The sequence below is a fragment of the Pezoporus occidentalis genome, unplaced genomic scaffold, assembly GCF_034315485.1.
Source record: "Pezoporus occidentalis ecotype Australia unplaced genomic scaffold, CSIRO_AGI_Poc_V1 ctg266, whole genome shotgun sequence".
Lineage (NCBI taxonomy): Eukaryota > Metazoa > Chordata > Aves > Psittaciformes > Psittacidae > Pezoporus > Pezoporus occidentalis.
Genome location: NW_026914567.1, coordinates 341,940 through 356,960, shown reverse-complemented (window position 1 = coordinate 356,960; position 15,021 = coordinate 341,940). Strand labels below are relative to the sequence as shown.

The 15,021-nt window shown below is 63.3% G+C and overlaps 3 protein-coding genes across 4 annotated transcripts in view; 2 read left to right on the top strand and 1 right to left on the bottom strand.

The window, feature by feature from the left end:
* Window positions 1-129: 129 nt before the first annotated feature.
* SGSH (N-sulfoglucosamine sulfohydrolase) lies at window positions 130-3,483 on the bottom strand. 2 transcript variants are annotated; one of them, XM_062624374.1, is made up of 9 exons: window positions 3,348-3,483; window positions 2,974-3,134; window positions 2,639-2,744; window positions 2,079-2,229; window positions 1,691-1,847; window positions 1,433-1,514; window positions 1,144-1,347; window positions 717-874; window positions 130-623 (listed from the first exon to the last, which is right to left on the bottom strand). In XM_062624374.1, the coding sequence occupies exons 1-9, from the start codon at window positions 3,439-3,441 to the stop codon at window positions 315-317; spliced, it is 1,422 nt and encodes a 473-aa protein (XP_062480358.1). In that variant the 5' UTR covers window positions 3,442-3,483; the 3' UTR covers window positions 130-314. The 2 variants fall into 2 exon arrangements, with proteins under 2 accessions (XP_062480358.1, XP_062480359.1); XM_062624375.1 differs by having other exon boundaries at window positions 130-874.
* Window positions 3,484-3,510: 27 nt separating this feature from the next.
* Window positions 3,511-9,946, top strand: SLC26A11 (solute carrier family 26 member 11). Its single transcript, XM_062624376.1, has 15 exons — window positions 3,511-3,819; window positions 4,027-4,219; window positions 4,400-4,485; window positions 5,310-5,389; window positions 6,061-6,203; window positions 6,469-6,644; window positions 6,789-6,861; window positions 7,240-7,290; window positions 7,850-7,910; window positions 8,179-8,234; window positions 8,341-8,481; window positions 8,580-8,707; window positions 8,819-8,927; window positions 9,111-9,244; window positions 9,559-9,946. The coding sequence occupies exons 1-15, from the start codon at window positions 3,511-3,513 to the stop codon at window positions 9,721-9,723; spliced, it is 1,905 nt and encodes a 634-aa protein (XP_062480360.1). The 3' UTR covers window positions 9,724-9,946.
* Window positions 9,947-11,002: 1,056 nt separating this feature from the next.
* RNF213 (ring finger protein 213) overlaps window positions 11,003-15,021 on the top strand; it is a 46,618-nt gene continuing 42,599 nt past the window's right edge. Inside the window, exons 1-4 of the mRNA XM_062624407.1 lie at window positions 11,003-11,251; window positions 12,953-13,263; window positions 13,768-14,448; window positions 14,541-14,716. Of these exons, the coding sequence (XP_062480391.1) occupies window positions 13,033-13,263; window positions 13,768-14,448; window positions 14,541-14,716 (1,088 nt within the window). The 5' untranslated portion in view covers window positions 11,003-11,251; window positions 12,953-13,032. The remainder of the gene's footprint in view (window positions 11,252-12,952; window positions 13,264-13,767; window positions 14,449-14,540; window positions 14,717-15,021) is intronic.

Below are 15,021 nucleotides of genomic sequence, written 5' to 3'. Positions count from 1 at the left end.
CCCAGGCTGTGTCTGTGCCCGTGCCCCTCTGCTGCTGCCTGCCCTGGCTCAGCACCCCCTGGCCGGGAACCCCCAATCCCTGCCTGGGAGCTGATGGGGACATGCTCAGCTCTGGGTAAAAACAGAGACTTCTCCCTCAGAGGCTTTACTGAGGAGCAGCTCATCCCTATGGCTTCATAGGAGTGAGATTCAAAGATCCCTGAATGCTCCAGGGCCAGGCAGTGTTTGTGATACAGAGCAGAGGTGTCCCCCAGGGATGTGGGACCGGCCCAGCCAGGACCCTGCTCACAGCTGTCCCATGGCAGCGGGGATGCTCACAGCTCGTTGTGCAGCGGCCGGCACTGGGGACTCAGCTTCTCCTCCAGGACAGCATCAGGAGCACACACCCAGGGGTCCCCCGTGTCCCACTGCCACTTCAGGAGCTGTGCGCGGAGCAGCTGGAGGATGGGAGCATAGCGGGGCTCCAGGGCCAGGTTCTGGCTCTCTGTGGGGTCAATGCTGCAGTCAAAGAGCTCCCAGCGGTCTCTATAGTAGTACTGGTGCAGGGTCTTGTTCCAGTGGGTCTGCTGCCCGGCCCTGGTGCGGTTGAGCAGGTCTTGGAAAGTGGGTGAGACGTAGAAGTCCTGGTCGATGGGAAAGGGCATCTTGTAGTTGAGGTTGTGAACGAGGCGGAACTGTTGGTGCTGGATGGCTCGCATGGGGTAGTACATGGTCACCTCGTGGTGGCTCTGGCTGCTGAAGGTGGTGTCCCAGGGCTGCTCCGACTCCAGCGCTGGCAGGAGAGACTTCCCAGTGAGATGTACCCGCCTCGTGCCAAAGATGCTGTAAGAAGGGTAGGGGATGGAGAACCAGTCCAGAATGGTCGGCGTCAGATCTGGAGGGGAAGAGAAGGGTGAGAGGAGGAAACAAAACCCCGGAGAGAGGCAGAAAGGTCCCTGGGGTCTGCTGCCACATGGGCTGTGGGTGCTCCCAGGGCTGAGCCCCGGGATAACGTCCTTGCAGGGGACCCTGCCGTTCTTCATCCTTCCTCCCCCTGCCAGGGCTGTGCCAGTGCCCGGGCCTGCAGCCTGCCCTATGGGACAGGACCCCGGGTTTTGGTGCAGGGAGGATGGGGACCAGCTCTGCAGGACTCTGCTCCCTTACCCAGGAGGCTGGCAAAGGCCTGGCTGACCTGCCCCCAGCGCTCCCTGTGCTCCGGGGAGGAGAGCAACAGGGGCTCAGCTGTGCCCGACCGGTAGAGGTTGGTCCTGCCGCCGGGGAAGGGGATGCCGTTGTCGGAGGTGTAGATCACCAGCGTGCTGTTGTGGAAGCCCGCTCGGCGCAGCTCCTCCAGGACCAGCCCGATCCCTGCGGATGGATGGAGGGGCGGAGATGAGGAGGGGCAGGAGGGACGGCAGCGCCCACAGCATCAGCCCGGCCCCGCGGCTCCCACCTTGGTCCATGCGCCCGATGGCTGTGTACTGGGCTGCCAGGTCCGCCCGGGCAGCCGGCGTGTCCGGAACGAAGTGCGGGACCTAAACAGAGGCGGGGAAAGTGGCCAGCCCGGGACGGGGGTGGGTACAGCACAGTGGCCCCCGCCGGCTCTCACCCATGGCGCTGATGGCAGTGGCTGGCTCCAGCAGAGGCTGCTGTTGCACGCAGCCCCTGTGCAGTCCCATATAGCCCCGTACAGCACCATGCAGGCCCTCACCTGCACTTGCTCCGGGTGGTAGAGCTGTGGCTTCCAGTCGGGAATCCAGCCCATGCCGCTCTCTCCATTGCCGAACTTCTCACAGAAGGGCCCGTACTGGGGCTGGGAGTGCCCGCAGCGGTGCGGGTCGTGGAAGGCGACGTAGAGGAAGAAAGGCCTAGAGGTGAAAGGGTGGAGGTGGAGGCAAAGGGCGGCCCCCACCCCCGAGCCCTGCCCTGGGGTCGGCAGGAGGATTCCCCCCTAATGGCTTCTGGATGTGGGGTGACCCAGAGACAAGGTCTCCCAATGGGACATGGACACGTCTTCAGCGAAGCCGGTTTTCCTCTTGTTTCCCCCTCCTCTCCTGCACCCCCGTAGCAGCCTGGCCCGCGGACACAGAGCCCATCACCTCTCATCCTGGCTCTGCAGGAACCGCCGGACGAGCGCTTTGATTCGGGTGATGTTCCTCCCGACCTGCAAGACCGAGCTGTTCTCCTCTGTGTAGGCGAAGTCGAAGGGATAGACGGCCTCAGGCCCAACGTGCTTCTTCCCAATTATGCCTGCAAGAACATGTGCTGTGCCAGAAGCCAGGGGAGGACAGGGGCTGCTGCAGCTCCTCTGCTCCAGCCCCGGCTGTGCTCAGCCAGCGCTGGGGACAGTGGAAGCTGCCACCGGCTTCCCCAGTCATCTCTGCCAGTTGCACTTCCACATCTGGCTGGAAAATGGGACCCAACCGGGACCACGCTGCCCCAGGTCACAGGTTTAGTGGAAGTGGAAGTTTGGGTAAAGCAGGAGCCTTGCGTGAACCTTGAGAACCAGGAAGGAGAAGGATGAGGAAAGGAAGAAAAGCTGAGGTGTGATGAGGGTGGCAACAGAGCAGTGCGCGGGGGGGGAAGCAAAGCGAAAGCCAGGGATCAGCACAGAGCATGGGCACAGGTCCTTGGTGCCTGTCACAGGCCGTGTCCCTACCTGTCCGGATGCGTGCTTGGCTGAGCAGCTGGGGCAGGCTGCGCACGCTATCGAAGGAGTTGAAGTGGTGCACATCCTGGTGCAGCCCGTACATCCCATTCTGGTGCTGCAGGCAGGGGAGACAACAGAGTTGGATGATGCCTCGGCGCCTGGCCCCAGCACAAGCCCAGATGTGCACTGCATCTGCGTGCGTGGGGAGCAGGACCCAGGGGGCTGGGAAGAGGGGATGTCAGCGGGCAGGGGGGGATGGCCAGGTCCTGACTGTGCCACAAAGCCAGCTCTGGTCAGCCCTGACCCCCGCTGTGCCTGGAGCCCAGTGCGTGCAGGTGCCCTACCTGGGGCAAGCCGGTGAGGATGCTGGCCCGGCTCGGGGAGCAGCTGCTGACCGAGGTGAAGGCGTTCTGGAAAACCACACTGCACCGGGCCAGCGCGTCCAGGTTGGGTGTCCGGATGGCAGAGTTGTTGTAGGCGCCGCTCTCGAAGCCACCGTCATCGGCTGCAGCGGGAGGGGAGCGGGGTGAGCCCTGGGCACCGGGCCCGGTGACTGATGGCACCGGGAGCATCCCTGCAGGGGCCGGTGCTGCCGTGACCGTCCCCGCACGGAGGGGCTGCAGCGGGACCCCGGGGCCGGCCCCGCGCTGCCCACGGGAGCAGAGGCTCCCCTCCGCGGACCCGGCACCGGCTCCGTGGCTCCGGGGGCCGCGCTCACCCAGCAGGAGCAGGACGTTGCGGGCCGGGGCCGAGGGCCGGGTCCCGCCGCTCCGGAACGCGAGCAGCAGCAGCGCCAGCGCCCAGGGCCGCATGGCTCCGGCAGCGGCAGCGGCACCGGCACCGGCGGCGGGGCTCGGCGGCTCCTCCTCTGCCCCGGTCACATGGGGCAGCCCCGGAGGCTCAGATCCGGCCCGGGCGGGGCCCCGTTCCCAGGAGCGGGTCCGGAGCGCGCTGGCGGCGGCCGGGCAGGGGGCAGCGGCGGGGCCATGGCGGCCCCGGGGCCCCGGCAGCGCGGCGGGGGCTGCCCGTGCCCGTGGTCGGCGGCGCGGCGGCGGCTCCCGGTGCTGCGCTGGCTCCCGCGGTACAGCCCGGCCTGGCTGCGGCTCGACCTGGTGGCCGGGCTCAGCGTGGGGCTCACGGTGGTGCCGCAGGCGCTCGCCTACGCCGAGGTGGCGGGGCTGCCGCCCGAGGTGGGTGCCGCTGCCCGGAACAGCGCTCCCGAGCGCGGGCAGGGCCGGGCGGACCCGGGCTCTCCGCTGCCGTCACCCGTGCCCCGGGGCAGGAGCCCGCCGGCGCCGCGGGTGCGCTGGGAGGGAGCCCGGGACCCCGTGTCCCGGAGCGCTCGGGCATCCCCCGGTGCCGCGCGTTGTGCCAGCGCTCGCTTTGTCCCTGTGCAGTACGGCCTCTACTCCTCCTTCATGGGCTGCTTTGTCTACTGCTTCCTGGGCACCGCCAAGGACGTGACGCTGGGTCCCACGGCCATCATGTCGCTGCTTGTCTCCTCTTACGCGTTCCATGAGCCTGTCTATGCCATCCTGCTCGCCTTCCTCTCTGGCTGCATCCAGCTGGCCATGGGGCTCCTGCACCTCGGTGAGATGCTCTTGCCGTGCAAGGGTATCACTGTGCAGCCTGTAGCAGTGTCCCCATCCCCTGTGCTCTCTGAGACACTGGGGTTGTCCTGCTACCACTTGTGACAGCTCTGAGTGTGTGCAAACACCCTGTGCTCGCTGTCGGGCCAGCAGCGTGCTTACTGCTGCCCATCCTGTGTAGGTTTCCTTCTGGACTTCATTTCCTGCCCCGTCATTAAAGGGTTTACATCAGCTGCTTCCATCACCATTAGCTTCAACCAGATCAAGGTAGGATCTGCTGCTCCGCCCTGGCCACGTCACCTGCCGTCTCCTAGGGCTGTCATGTTTGGCATCAGGCTGGGTGATGTGCTCGGTGCAAGAGCAAGGAGCCCCAGAGGGGCTCTGGTTTCCCCCCGACGGCAGTTCTGCTGGCTCCATGAGTGCTGTGCTCTGAGCAGACCAAGCCCAACGCACCCTCTGCCTGTGGCCAGCTGGCGGCATCCAGGACACCAGGAAAGCCAGGACGCTTGATCTGGTCCCTTGCAGGGGGTGCTGGTGCTTCTCTCATCAGGGTGGGTTTGCAGCTCCACTGGTCCCTCCCCGGCCTCTCAGGGCCCTGAGGCTCTTTGGGGCTGCAACGCTTCCTCTGTGGTTAACCAAAATCAGAGCCTCCGGGAGGCGGGCTCAGGCTCTGCCAGGAGCCAGCAGCCGGTGTTGGTCAATGGCTGTGGTTGCAGCGGGGCTGCTGCTCCAGCGCGGAGCAGGGGGATGGCTGGGCTGCAAGGGCTGGGGTGAGGGCTCCAGCGTGAACCCCTCCTGGGGGCTGCACAGGAGGGTGCCGGGCGGGGTGGGGGCATCTCAGGGCCTGGGAGTGGGTTAAGAATCAGAGCATCCTGAGGCCCTGTCTGCAGAGACCCTGCAGGTAACGGGCTGCTGTGGAGGGCGCGCAGGAGCATGGGGTGCTCACTGAGGAGCATTCCTACCAGCAGCGCCAGCACTGTGTGTGTGCCACGGCCCTGCCAGGGCTGAGCCCCGGTGCTCCTGGCAGTCTCTCCATGGCACCTGGCACCTTGAGAGGTGCCAGGCTTTCACCAGGCTTTGCCTTCCCGTAGAACATCCTGGGGCTGCGGGGGATCCCTCGGCAGTTTTTCCTGCAGGTGTTTGAGACTCTGCGGAGGATCGGGGAGACCAGGTCAGCACCATCCCTGCTCTATCCCTGCTCCATCCCTGCTCTGTCCCTGCACCGTCCCTGCTCTATCCTTGCTCCATCCCTGCTCCATCCCTGCTCTGTCCCTGCACCGTCCCTGCTCTATCCCTGCTCCATCCCTGCTCCATCCCTGCTCCGTCCCTGCACCGTCCCTGCTCCATCCCTGCTCCGTCCCTGCACCGTCCCTGCTCCGTCCCTGCACCGTCCCTGCTCCGTCCCTGCTCCATCCCTGCTCTATCCCTGCTCCGTCCCTGCTCCATCCGTGCTCCGTCCCTGCTCAATCGCTGCTCCATCCCTGCTCTATCCCTGCTCCGTCCCTGCTCCATCGCTGCTCCATCCCTGCTCTATCCCTGCTCCGTCCCTGCTCCATCCCTGCTCTATCCCTGCTCTGTCCCTGCTCTATCCCTGCTCCATCCCTGCTCCGTCCCTGCTCCGTCCCTGCTCCATCCCTGCTCAGTCCCCGCTCTGTCCTGCAATCTGGGGGTCCCCCCCTTCCCTCCCCTTCTGTCCCCCCAGAAGTGCCACGTTTTGCTGGTGGGGCAGAGGTGCGGGCAGCATCCCTGCAAGCTCTGCACCTCCCTGGGGACAGGCTCTTCCTCCAGGGGGCTCTGGGGTAGCTCTGCCTGTGCCCCGCAGCGCTGATGTGCCTCTTGCAGGGCTGGGGACGCTGTGCTGGGGCTGGCCTGCCTGGCCGTGCTGGCGGGGCTCCGGGCCATGAAGAGCCGCCTGCCCCGAGCCGCCCGTGTGGAGCCGCTGCCCGTCAGGGTCAGCTACCTCATCGTCTGGACCACCACCACGGGTGCGTTGGCCACCCCCTGCCTCTCTCCTCCTGCTGCCATCCCCCCTGGGGTCTTGTCTCTTTGGGGCAAGGGAGACACAGCCCCAAACTGGTAAAGCCCCAGGTGAGCAGGAGCTGAGAGCTGGAGGTGGGTGAGGAAGGGCAAAGTCCCAGGGATGGCCCTGCTGCTGTGCATGCCCCTTCCTGAGGCTTGAGAGACCCCAGCAGCCTGGTACCCACCTCCTGCTGCCCTGGGCAGGTTTTCATGGTTGCTCTCTCACTGCAGCTCGCAATGCCCTCGTGGTCCTGTTTGCTGGCCTGGTTGCTTACTCCTTCCAGGTGATGGGCTCCCAGCCGTTCACACTCACCGGCAGCATCCCCCGGGGCCTCCCGGCATTCCGGCTGCCACGCTTCTCCATGGCTACACCCAACGGCACCATCCCCTTCCGGAGCATGGTGGAGGTGGGTGCCAGGCTGGCTGGCAGAGGATGGGCTCCCCTTGGGCTGACTCCTGCAGTCACTGGCTCCCCATGCAGCGGGAGGAGGCTCTGCTGTGGGGTGACCCTCATCCCTCTGTGGCTACGCTGACCATGTCCTCTCCCCCAGGACATGGGGGTCGGGCTGGCCGTGGTGCCGCTCATGGGCCTGCTGGAGACCATTGCGATTGCCAAGGCTTTTGGTATGGCTGCACCAGGCTCCCGCGCCTGCGCCGGCACGAGGGGTTGGGGAGCAGGGAGGGTGCTGGTCCCATTGGGGCTTGGGGAGCCGGGAGGGTGCTGGTCCCATGGGGGCACCGGGAGGGACTGGGCTGCCTGTGCTGAGCCCAGTTCATAGTGTGGGGTGGCAGGAGGGGTCCATGTGGGGCTGCTGATCCCCTCCCCTTGGCCAGGCAGCTCCCCCATCCCTGACTTGGGAGGGGGCCGGGGGGTCCCTGTGTTGTGTGTGGGATCTGAGTGCTGGGTGCTCCTGTGCCCGGGGATGCTGGGAATGGACCCGTGGCTGTCTCCATGACACGTGCCCACGGGAAGCTTGGGCAATGCCGCTCCTGTCCTTTCAGCCTCGCAGAATGATTACAGGATTGACCCCAACCAGGAGCTGCTGGCTATGGGTAAGAGACTGCTCGGAGCAGGAGGGCAGGGGTGGGGATGCAGCCCGAGCACCACTGTGTGTCCCACAGCCCCTGGGTTGTCAGAGATCCCCATCCCAGCAGCCCTACCTCTGTCTGAAGGTTTGCCCTTCTTACCCTGCCTGCTGCCCCCGCCCCAAGCCTTTCTCACGGTTCAGCAATTTCCAGAGCAGCCTGAGCAGAGCTCACACAGCTGCATGGGCTCTGGTCCAGCCCTGGGTACCTGCATGGGCTCTGGTCCAGCCCCGGGTACCTGCATGGGCTCCGGTCCGGCCCCGGGTACCTGCATGGGCTCTGGTCCAGCCCCAGGTACCTGCATGGGCTCTGGTCCAGCCCTGGGTACCTGCATGGGCTCTGGTCCAGCCCCAGGTACCTGCATGGGCTCTGGTCTGGTCCTGCGTACCTGGATGGGCTCTGGTCTGGCCCCAGGTACCAGCTGGGGATGGAGGAGGTGATGACAGCAGCACAGACCCATCTCGTGGCCCTGTGCAGTGCCTCCCCTACCTGCTGCATCTCCAGCCCCTCTCCATCCCCTCTGCAGGCTTCGCCAACATCCTGGGCTCCTTCGTCTCATCGTATCCCGTCACGGGCAGCTTTGGCCGGTGGGTAGCAGGAGCCCCAGCCCTCCCCACGCTGGGGTTCTGTGACACCCTGGGGGGAAGGTTGTGTCCGATGCATCCCTGAGCTCATGTGCTGGTCCCCAGCTGCCCACCTTGGCTGCTGGGCTGTGCAGGGTCCTGCAGGGACCTTCCCTCCCCTCCTGCGTGCTCTGCGGTGCTGCCGCAGGCTGGGAGCTCCTGTCTCTGCCAGTGGGGTTCTCCTGCTGCTCCATGGGCGGTGCTGGGCCCAACGAACTGCTCTGCATTGCAGGACAGCGGTGAACGCGCAGTCGGGTGTCTGCACCCCCGCGGGAGGGCTCCTCACAGGTAGAGCCTCCTCCCTGCCGTGGGCTGCCCTGCAGGGCCCCGTGCCCAGCACCCCAGCACCCTGGGCATGGGGCCCCGTGGCTCAGGGGCTCCCCGTGTCCCGCAGGCGCCCTGGTGCTGCTCTCGCTGGCGTACCTCACCTCGCTCTTCTACTACATCCCCAAAGCGGCGCTGGCCGCTGTCATCATCTCGGCTGTGGTGCCCATGTTTGATGCTGGCATCTTCAGGACGCTCTGGCGGGTTAAGAGTGAGGGCACGAGTCGGGGAGGGTTGATCCCCCGGTGCAGCCCGGCTCTGCCTGTGCCCTGTGGCACGAGGACAAGGTGCAGGTTGTCTCCCTTGCAGGGCTGGACCTCGTGCCCCTCTGCGTGACGTTCCTGCTCTGCTTCTGGGAGATCCAGTACGGCATCATGGCAGGGATGCTGGTCTCAGGGGTTCTCCTGCTCTACTCCGTTGCCAGGCCCCCAATAAAGGTGGGATTCAAACCTCCCCTTGGCTGCAGGGAGGACGGTGCTTTGCTTTGTTGCAGGGGCACAGCCCTGAGCTCCCTGTGACTCATCGCCCTGCACTGGGGTCTTGCTCAGGTGTCAGAGGTGTCAGATGGGGACGTGCTCCTTGTGCAGCCGTGGAGCAGCCTGCACTTCCCTGCTGTTGAGTGCCTCCGGGATGTTGTGTGCAGCCATGCTCTCACAGGTACAGTGCTCCCGGGCCCACTGGTAGTCTCCCTGGAACCTGGTTGTAACCTGGTACCTGCCTGGATCATTTCTGCCCGCTGCTGTCTCAGCCTTTCCAGGCACAGCTCTGGGCTTTGTTCCCTGGGCTGGTCACGTCTGGACTGGTCGTCAGGAACGTGACCATGTGCTCTTTGTTCAGCAGCATCTCCACCGTGCTCCGTCATCCTGGACTGTTGTCACATCAGCAGCATTGATTACACGGCGGTGGCGGGGCTGGCAGAGCTGCTGCAGGAGCTGCGCAAGCACGGCCTCTCGCTGGCCTTCTGCAGCCTGCAGGTACGTGGGATGCAGCCTCAGCCGGCCCCGCGCTGGGTCCTTCTGCCTCTCCCTACACCAGGCATCAGCTCTGCTCCTCGGGGCAGGGTCTGTGCTGGCCCCTGGCACCTACCCCGAGGACGCTACTGCCTCTCCTCTGGCGGAGCCTTCATCCCAAAGAGCTGGAGGCTTTGGGTCCTGAGCCCAGCTGTGGGAGGAGGAGCGGTGGGGAAGGGCTGCATCCTGTGTCCTGGGCTGACTGGGGGGCTCGGAGCCCCGCTATAAGGGAAGTGGCCAGCAGCAGGCTGCCCCAGCCCTGGTTCCTCTGCCTTCAGGACCCTGTTCTCCAAGTCCTGCTGTCTGCAGACTTAGAGGGATTCCAACACTTCCCCAGCCGGGAGGAGGCAGGTGAGGCTCTGGCTGCCCCTGGTGCTCTCCTGGGGCTGGGACCCCAGGCTGCTGCTGAGCAGGGGGTCTGGAACATGAACAGGGGAATGTGACCTTTGTCAAGCCCCAGAGCGGCCGTGCACAGCCCCTGCTCCCTCACCCACCCCAGGCCCCAGTTTTACTGGTCAGCGTGAGGCCAGACAGGCTGGAACATCCCTCTGGGGTCGGCTGTCCTGGCCATGTCCCTCCTGGCTCCCTGTGCCCCACAGCAGCCCCCTCCCCCTTGCTGCAGGGCAGAAGAAAGTCCTTGACTTACGGTAAACTCTGCTCAGAACACCCGTGTGTTATCAGCATTGCTCTCATCCTGAATCCAAAACACGGCACTGGGAAGGAAATTAACTCTATCCCAGCTAAAACCGCCTTGTTTCTCCCCATCTCCCTGGCTCAGAGCGGTGCAGAGCAGAGCCAGGGGGCAGCGGGGCAGCCCCCAGCGCCAGCACCAGCACCAGCACCAGCCAGAGCTCACTGCTGCCGCGGGGCTCATCCAGTGAGTGGTGACACCGACACTCTGGTGACATCCAACCACCATCCTGCACTGTCCCAGGGCTCCCGCTGCTCCCACGCCAGCTGCCGGGGCTCGGGCACCTCTAGGACAGACAGTCCATGGAAGGGATCAGCGAGGGAAATACATTTCCTACCCCAGTCATTGGGAAAAGCCACCCCTCCTCCAGGCCTTTCCCCATCCTCAAAGCTGCCATCTTTTAAATCAGCTGTTTTAATTCTGGAGCCTTTTCTTATTCTGGGATATTTTATGGCTCAATGATTCAAACACTGAACTGTGATGCACAGCGTGCTCGTGGCAACGCGAGCTCCAAGGGTGCTGGTGCAGCCCTCCGAGCCCACGGCCGTGCTGCAGCTCTCACCCTCACGCTGCTGGGAGACGAAAACCAGCACTGATTTTGCTCCTTGCTGATCCCTCTGGTTTCGTGGGCCATTCTGCCAAATGCTGCCACGGGGCAGGGCTCTGCTGCCCCTCCGGGTGCAGCCTGACCCCAGCTTGTGCTTGCCTTGCTGTAAAATGGATGTAAAAAGCACAGGCAGCAGGGCTGGGGCAGGGTACAAGGGAGGACAGTTTTCCCGACTGCCCTTGGCTGGCAGCCCTGAAGGGGACGGTGCAATAAAGCGGTGATTGATTGCACATGAGTCAGTGTGAGCTCTGCACTCCTTTGAGGAAAGCTTTTCGCTTTTGTGTGGGCAAGAAACACTAAACCGGGCACTGCTGAGCTCACCAAGGAAATGAAACTGAAAGCAGGCTCCGGGTGCGGGCGTGCTCCGCGCCTTAGGGCAGAGCCCCTCCTCTCAAAGGCCCCACAGCAGCCGAGGTGCCCGGGCGACACGGAGCTGCGGGGCCGCCGGAGCCTGCCGCGGGAGCCTGGAGCGGGTTGTTCCTCGCTGCACCCGCGGCAGCACCTGCAGAGCTGGAAGGGCATCCGTGCCCTCTGTTCCCACCCCTCCGTCCGTCCGTCCGCCTCCCGGCACCGGGAGTGACCAGTGCAGACGGAGCAGGTTTCTCTTCACGTCGTGTGCCGCCGCCTGTGGTTGTGCGGGGAAAGCTGCTCTGCGTGCCCAGGGGGGGCTCAGGTAACCTCAAAATGGAGCCTGGGGTAGAAGAGGGTTTGGGTTCGTGTGTGCTCAAACCGTGTGTGCAAGTGAGCGTGTGGGGGCTGCTGGGACCCATCAGCAGCTCAATCCCGGCTGGAGCCGGGGATGGGGTGACAGCCGCGTCCCCACTTCGGGCTGGTGGCTCCAGTGGGATGAATTTCCCTCCATGCTCTTGCCCTCGCACTGGTGTGAAGCACCCCACGGCCCCGCTCCTGCGGCCCGGGGAGCCTGCTCGGGGCCGGTTGCTGCCGCTGTTCCAGAGGCAACGAGAACCGACCGACGGCGGACGGAGGGACGGGGAGGGTGGGGGGCGCGTCCCGGCTCCACCGGCCCGGAGCAGGGCCGGGAGCTGCTGACCTCGGGCTCGGCGGGGGGAGAACGGGCTCCACCGGCCCCTCGGAGCATGGCGGGGGGGCACGGGGAACCCCTCCCGGCCCCGGCGGGGAGGAACCCCGGGGGGCGGTGACGTCCCGAGACCGAAACTTGGGGTTCTGCGAGAACAGGTGAGGGCCGCGGCTGGCTCTGAAGCGGCTCCGGTCCCGGTCCCGGTCCAGGTCCATGGGGCTCCGGTCGGGAGGCAGCGCCCTGAGGCTCCCCGGAGCGTTCTTCACCTCCCGCTGATGGCTCCGTTTCTCTCTGTGCCCCGTCCTCCTCGCTCCCCCCGGGGGCTCCCTGCGGTCGGTGCCTGGGGAACGTGGAGTGCCGCCGGTGCCGCTTTGTGTCTGGGGACGGGTCTGCCGGTTCCTGCAGTCAGTGCGGGGCCCGGCACCGGGGAGCAGGAGGATGCAGGTAGGAGGAGGCGCTATGGGGGAGCTCCAGCCCTGCGGCACGCTCGGTGGCCGGTGCTGAGCTGGTTCCTGCCCTGCCAGAACAGGGCCCATTTCTGTGGGGTGCTGTATTAAAAAGTCCGTTTTGGTCTCTCTTGAACCCAAATTTCCCATCTTCAGCTTGGGGTTAGAATTCACCGTGTTCCTGTTTGACAACACAGAATTCTCTCTATGGGCAGTAACAGAATGAAGTACACATTTAACACGGTTACACTGCAAGAAATGCTTCCTAATCCTTTGACTTCCTAAAGGAATGACCTGGGCCACCAGAGCTGCGTTTGGGTTGTTGATAGGAAGAGTTAGGGTCCTAAAAGAATGCCCTAACCCAGAGTCAGCCTCCTGGCAGGATCAGTTCTTAGCAAATCCCTCTGCAAATGTGGAATGGCAAGGTAACAAACCCGGGGCCTCCAGCTCTTAAATGCTATAGGGAAAGCATCCAGAACCTCTGCTGGCAGGTAGCCCATCAGCTGGAGGTAGCGTGAGGATGGATCAACACCTCAGCACGGTGGTTTCTTACCTTAATTACTCTGCTGCTGACTGCAGGGGCCTTGGGGAGGGAAGGAGGCTGTGCCAGGGAGGATGCTGTTATTCCTAGCAGTAGCTGCTGAACAACAAAGTGACTCCTGCTAATCCATGTCCTGTTTTTATCTGGGATGGAGTTAATTTCCTTCCCAGGGCTGTTTTGGATTCTGGATGAGAGCAGCGCTGATAACACACAGTCCTGCTGTGGGGTGGGCTGTGTGGTGTTTAGCTGCCTGCCTGAGTAATCCACAGCAGTTTGGTACACGGGTCAGCAGCAGACCCTGCTTGCTCACCACCAGAGCTTTAACAATACACCTTGCCTCCACTGCAGAAAGAAGATTGGTGAAGCTCGCTCAAGTCCCTGGTACAGGAGTGGAGGTGAAAGGAAAAGGTGCTGCTGGGCCTTCTGCTATGGAGCCAAGTGATGCTGAGGGAGGGTTGCTGGTGGAGAACGCAAGAGCTCTCATCAATACCTCAGTGACCGCACCTGAATGTGCCGAGCGTGGGCCTCCTTCCTCTGCTGAAACACAGGAGGAGGAGGAGAAAGGAGCATCGCTGCTGGAGGGTGCAACAGCTCCGAGTGATACCTCAAAGGCTGCACCTGAGGCCATGGCTGGGGATACTTTAGAGAAGTCACAGAAGGTGAGGCTCTGTGGTGCTGAGGAGCAGGGGCTGCTGGCCACTTGTTGCTCTCTTTGGTCAAGCAGTGAGGCTGGGCTGCACTGGCTGCTGCTGCTTGTGTTCCCAGGCAAGCTGGAGATGTCTGTGCTTGGTTCAGTGGGGAGGATGCAGGCGGCCGAAGTGCAGAGCGGGGCAGCTGCCCTGAGCAGCACAGGCCCCTGTGCTGTGCTGGGGGAAGCAGGACACAGTGGGCTTGGTAACTGGCCTGGTTAGTGAGCGTCCTGCTTGGTGCTGCTTTGTGTTGCTGCTGGGGAGGTCTTAGCAGTAGAAGTAGAGAATGCTCAAGAGTTACTTGCATTTCCAGCTGCTATAGAAGGCAGAGGCTGGTCTTGTCTGTTCTGTTCCTGGTTGTTCTTCATTATCCCAGTGTAGCAGGAAGGTGTCACTTCCTCCTCTCCAGCCAGCTCCACCAGTGGCCATGAATAAACAGACACTGTGGTGTTCCTTCTTTTCTGTTTGCTATAGAAAAAGGAGAGAAGTAAATCCAAGAAGGGCCCGTCGAGCTCTGAGAAGCAGGACTCTCTGCCTTCTCTAAGCCCAGCACCAGCTGCAAGCCCGGAACTGCCCGATACCTGTGTGATTCCCCAAGAAACCCAAAGCACAGGCAGTGAAGTAGCCAAAGCGGGTGGTGCTGTTCGTGCTGGGGACAGTGGAGGCCCTCGTGGAAGCGAGGGGGCCTCGTGTCACTTGGGAAGGGAAGCTGGAAGCGTGGAAGCAGTTGCAGAAGACGGTCCCCGGAGCGTGGATGTGATGGCCCCGGGGAAGCAGAGCAGCACAGACAATGCGGCTGCCCCATCTCCAAGCCCTGCGACCCCCGAGGAGAAGGTGGAGGGTGGAAGCACCACAGGGCGTGGAGAAGTAGTCAGGGGTGATGCGGGAGGGGGCAGTCGTGCCCCTGCTGCTGGTCGGCTTCCAGCCACGAGACCGGATTCCCAGCCCTCAGATAGCAGCAAGAGCCTGACCTCAGCAGGGCCGAGAGCGAGCGCTTCCTCTGGGCCATCTCCTGGAACCGGAGCTCCTAAAAGCAAGTCTGCAACTGCTTGGGCTGGACATCAGAGTCAAGACCCAAAGACTCCACCTCGCAGCTCGCAGGCTGGGAAGGATAAAGCAGAGAGCAGGCAGAAAGTGAGCCCTCCTGCCCCCAGGGTAAGGGTGTGAGTGAGTGCTCTGGGCAGTGTTTGCTTGAGCTGGGCAAGGTTTCCTTTTTTCAATGTGTGCTCTTTGTCTTCCTGGCGCAGAATGAAGATGCAAAGGAGAAAAAGGCCACAAGTGAGAAAACGCATGCAGTAACCAAGACAGCAAGTCAGGCCAAAGGACCTGAGGTTCCCAGGAAGGGCGGTGCTGCGGCTGTAGCAGAGAGTCAGAAGAAGCTGCGCCAAAGGAACCAGCAGCCAGCAGAGAAGTTGAAAGAAAGGTGAGAACAGCCCTGCTGGTGTTGGGAGGGTTTGGTGTGAGGAGGACCAGAGGACTCCAGGCTGAGGCAGGGGACTGAAGTACTATGGTTAGGTCTGCATGTATCTTGGATATGTGGAACTAGAATTGCCTTAAACCTGACGTGAATTGCTGCTCGTGCAAAAGGGACCTGATGTTTCACTGGGAGTTGTGGCGTGAGTCGTGTCCTGGGACATGTGATCCACTTGGTACTTGAAGCTTTTTGAGTATCTGATGGCTAAACCCAAGATTGCCCTCTGATTTCTTACTCTCACAAGCAGCATGTGC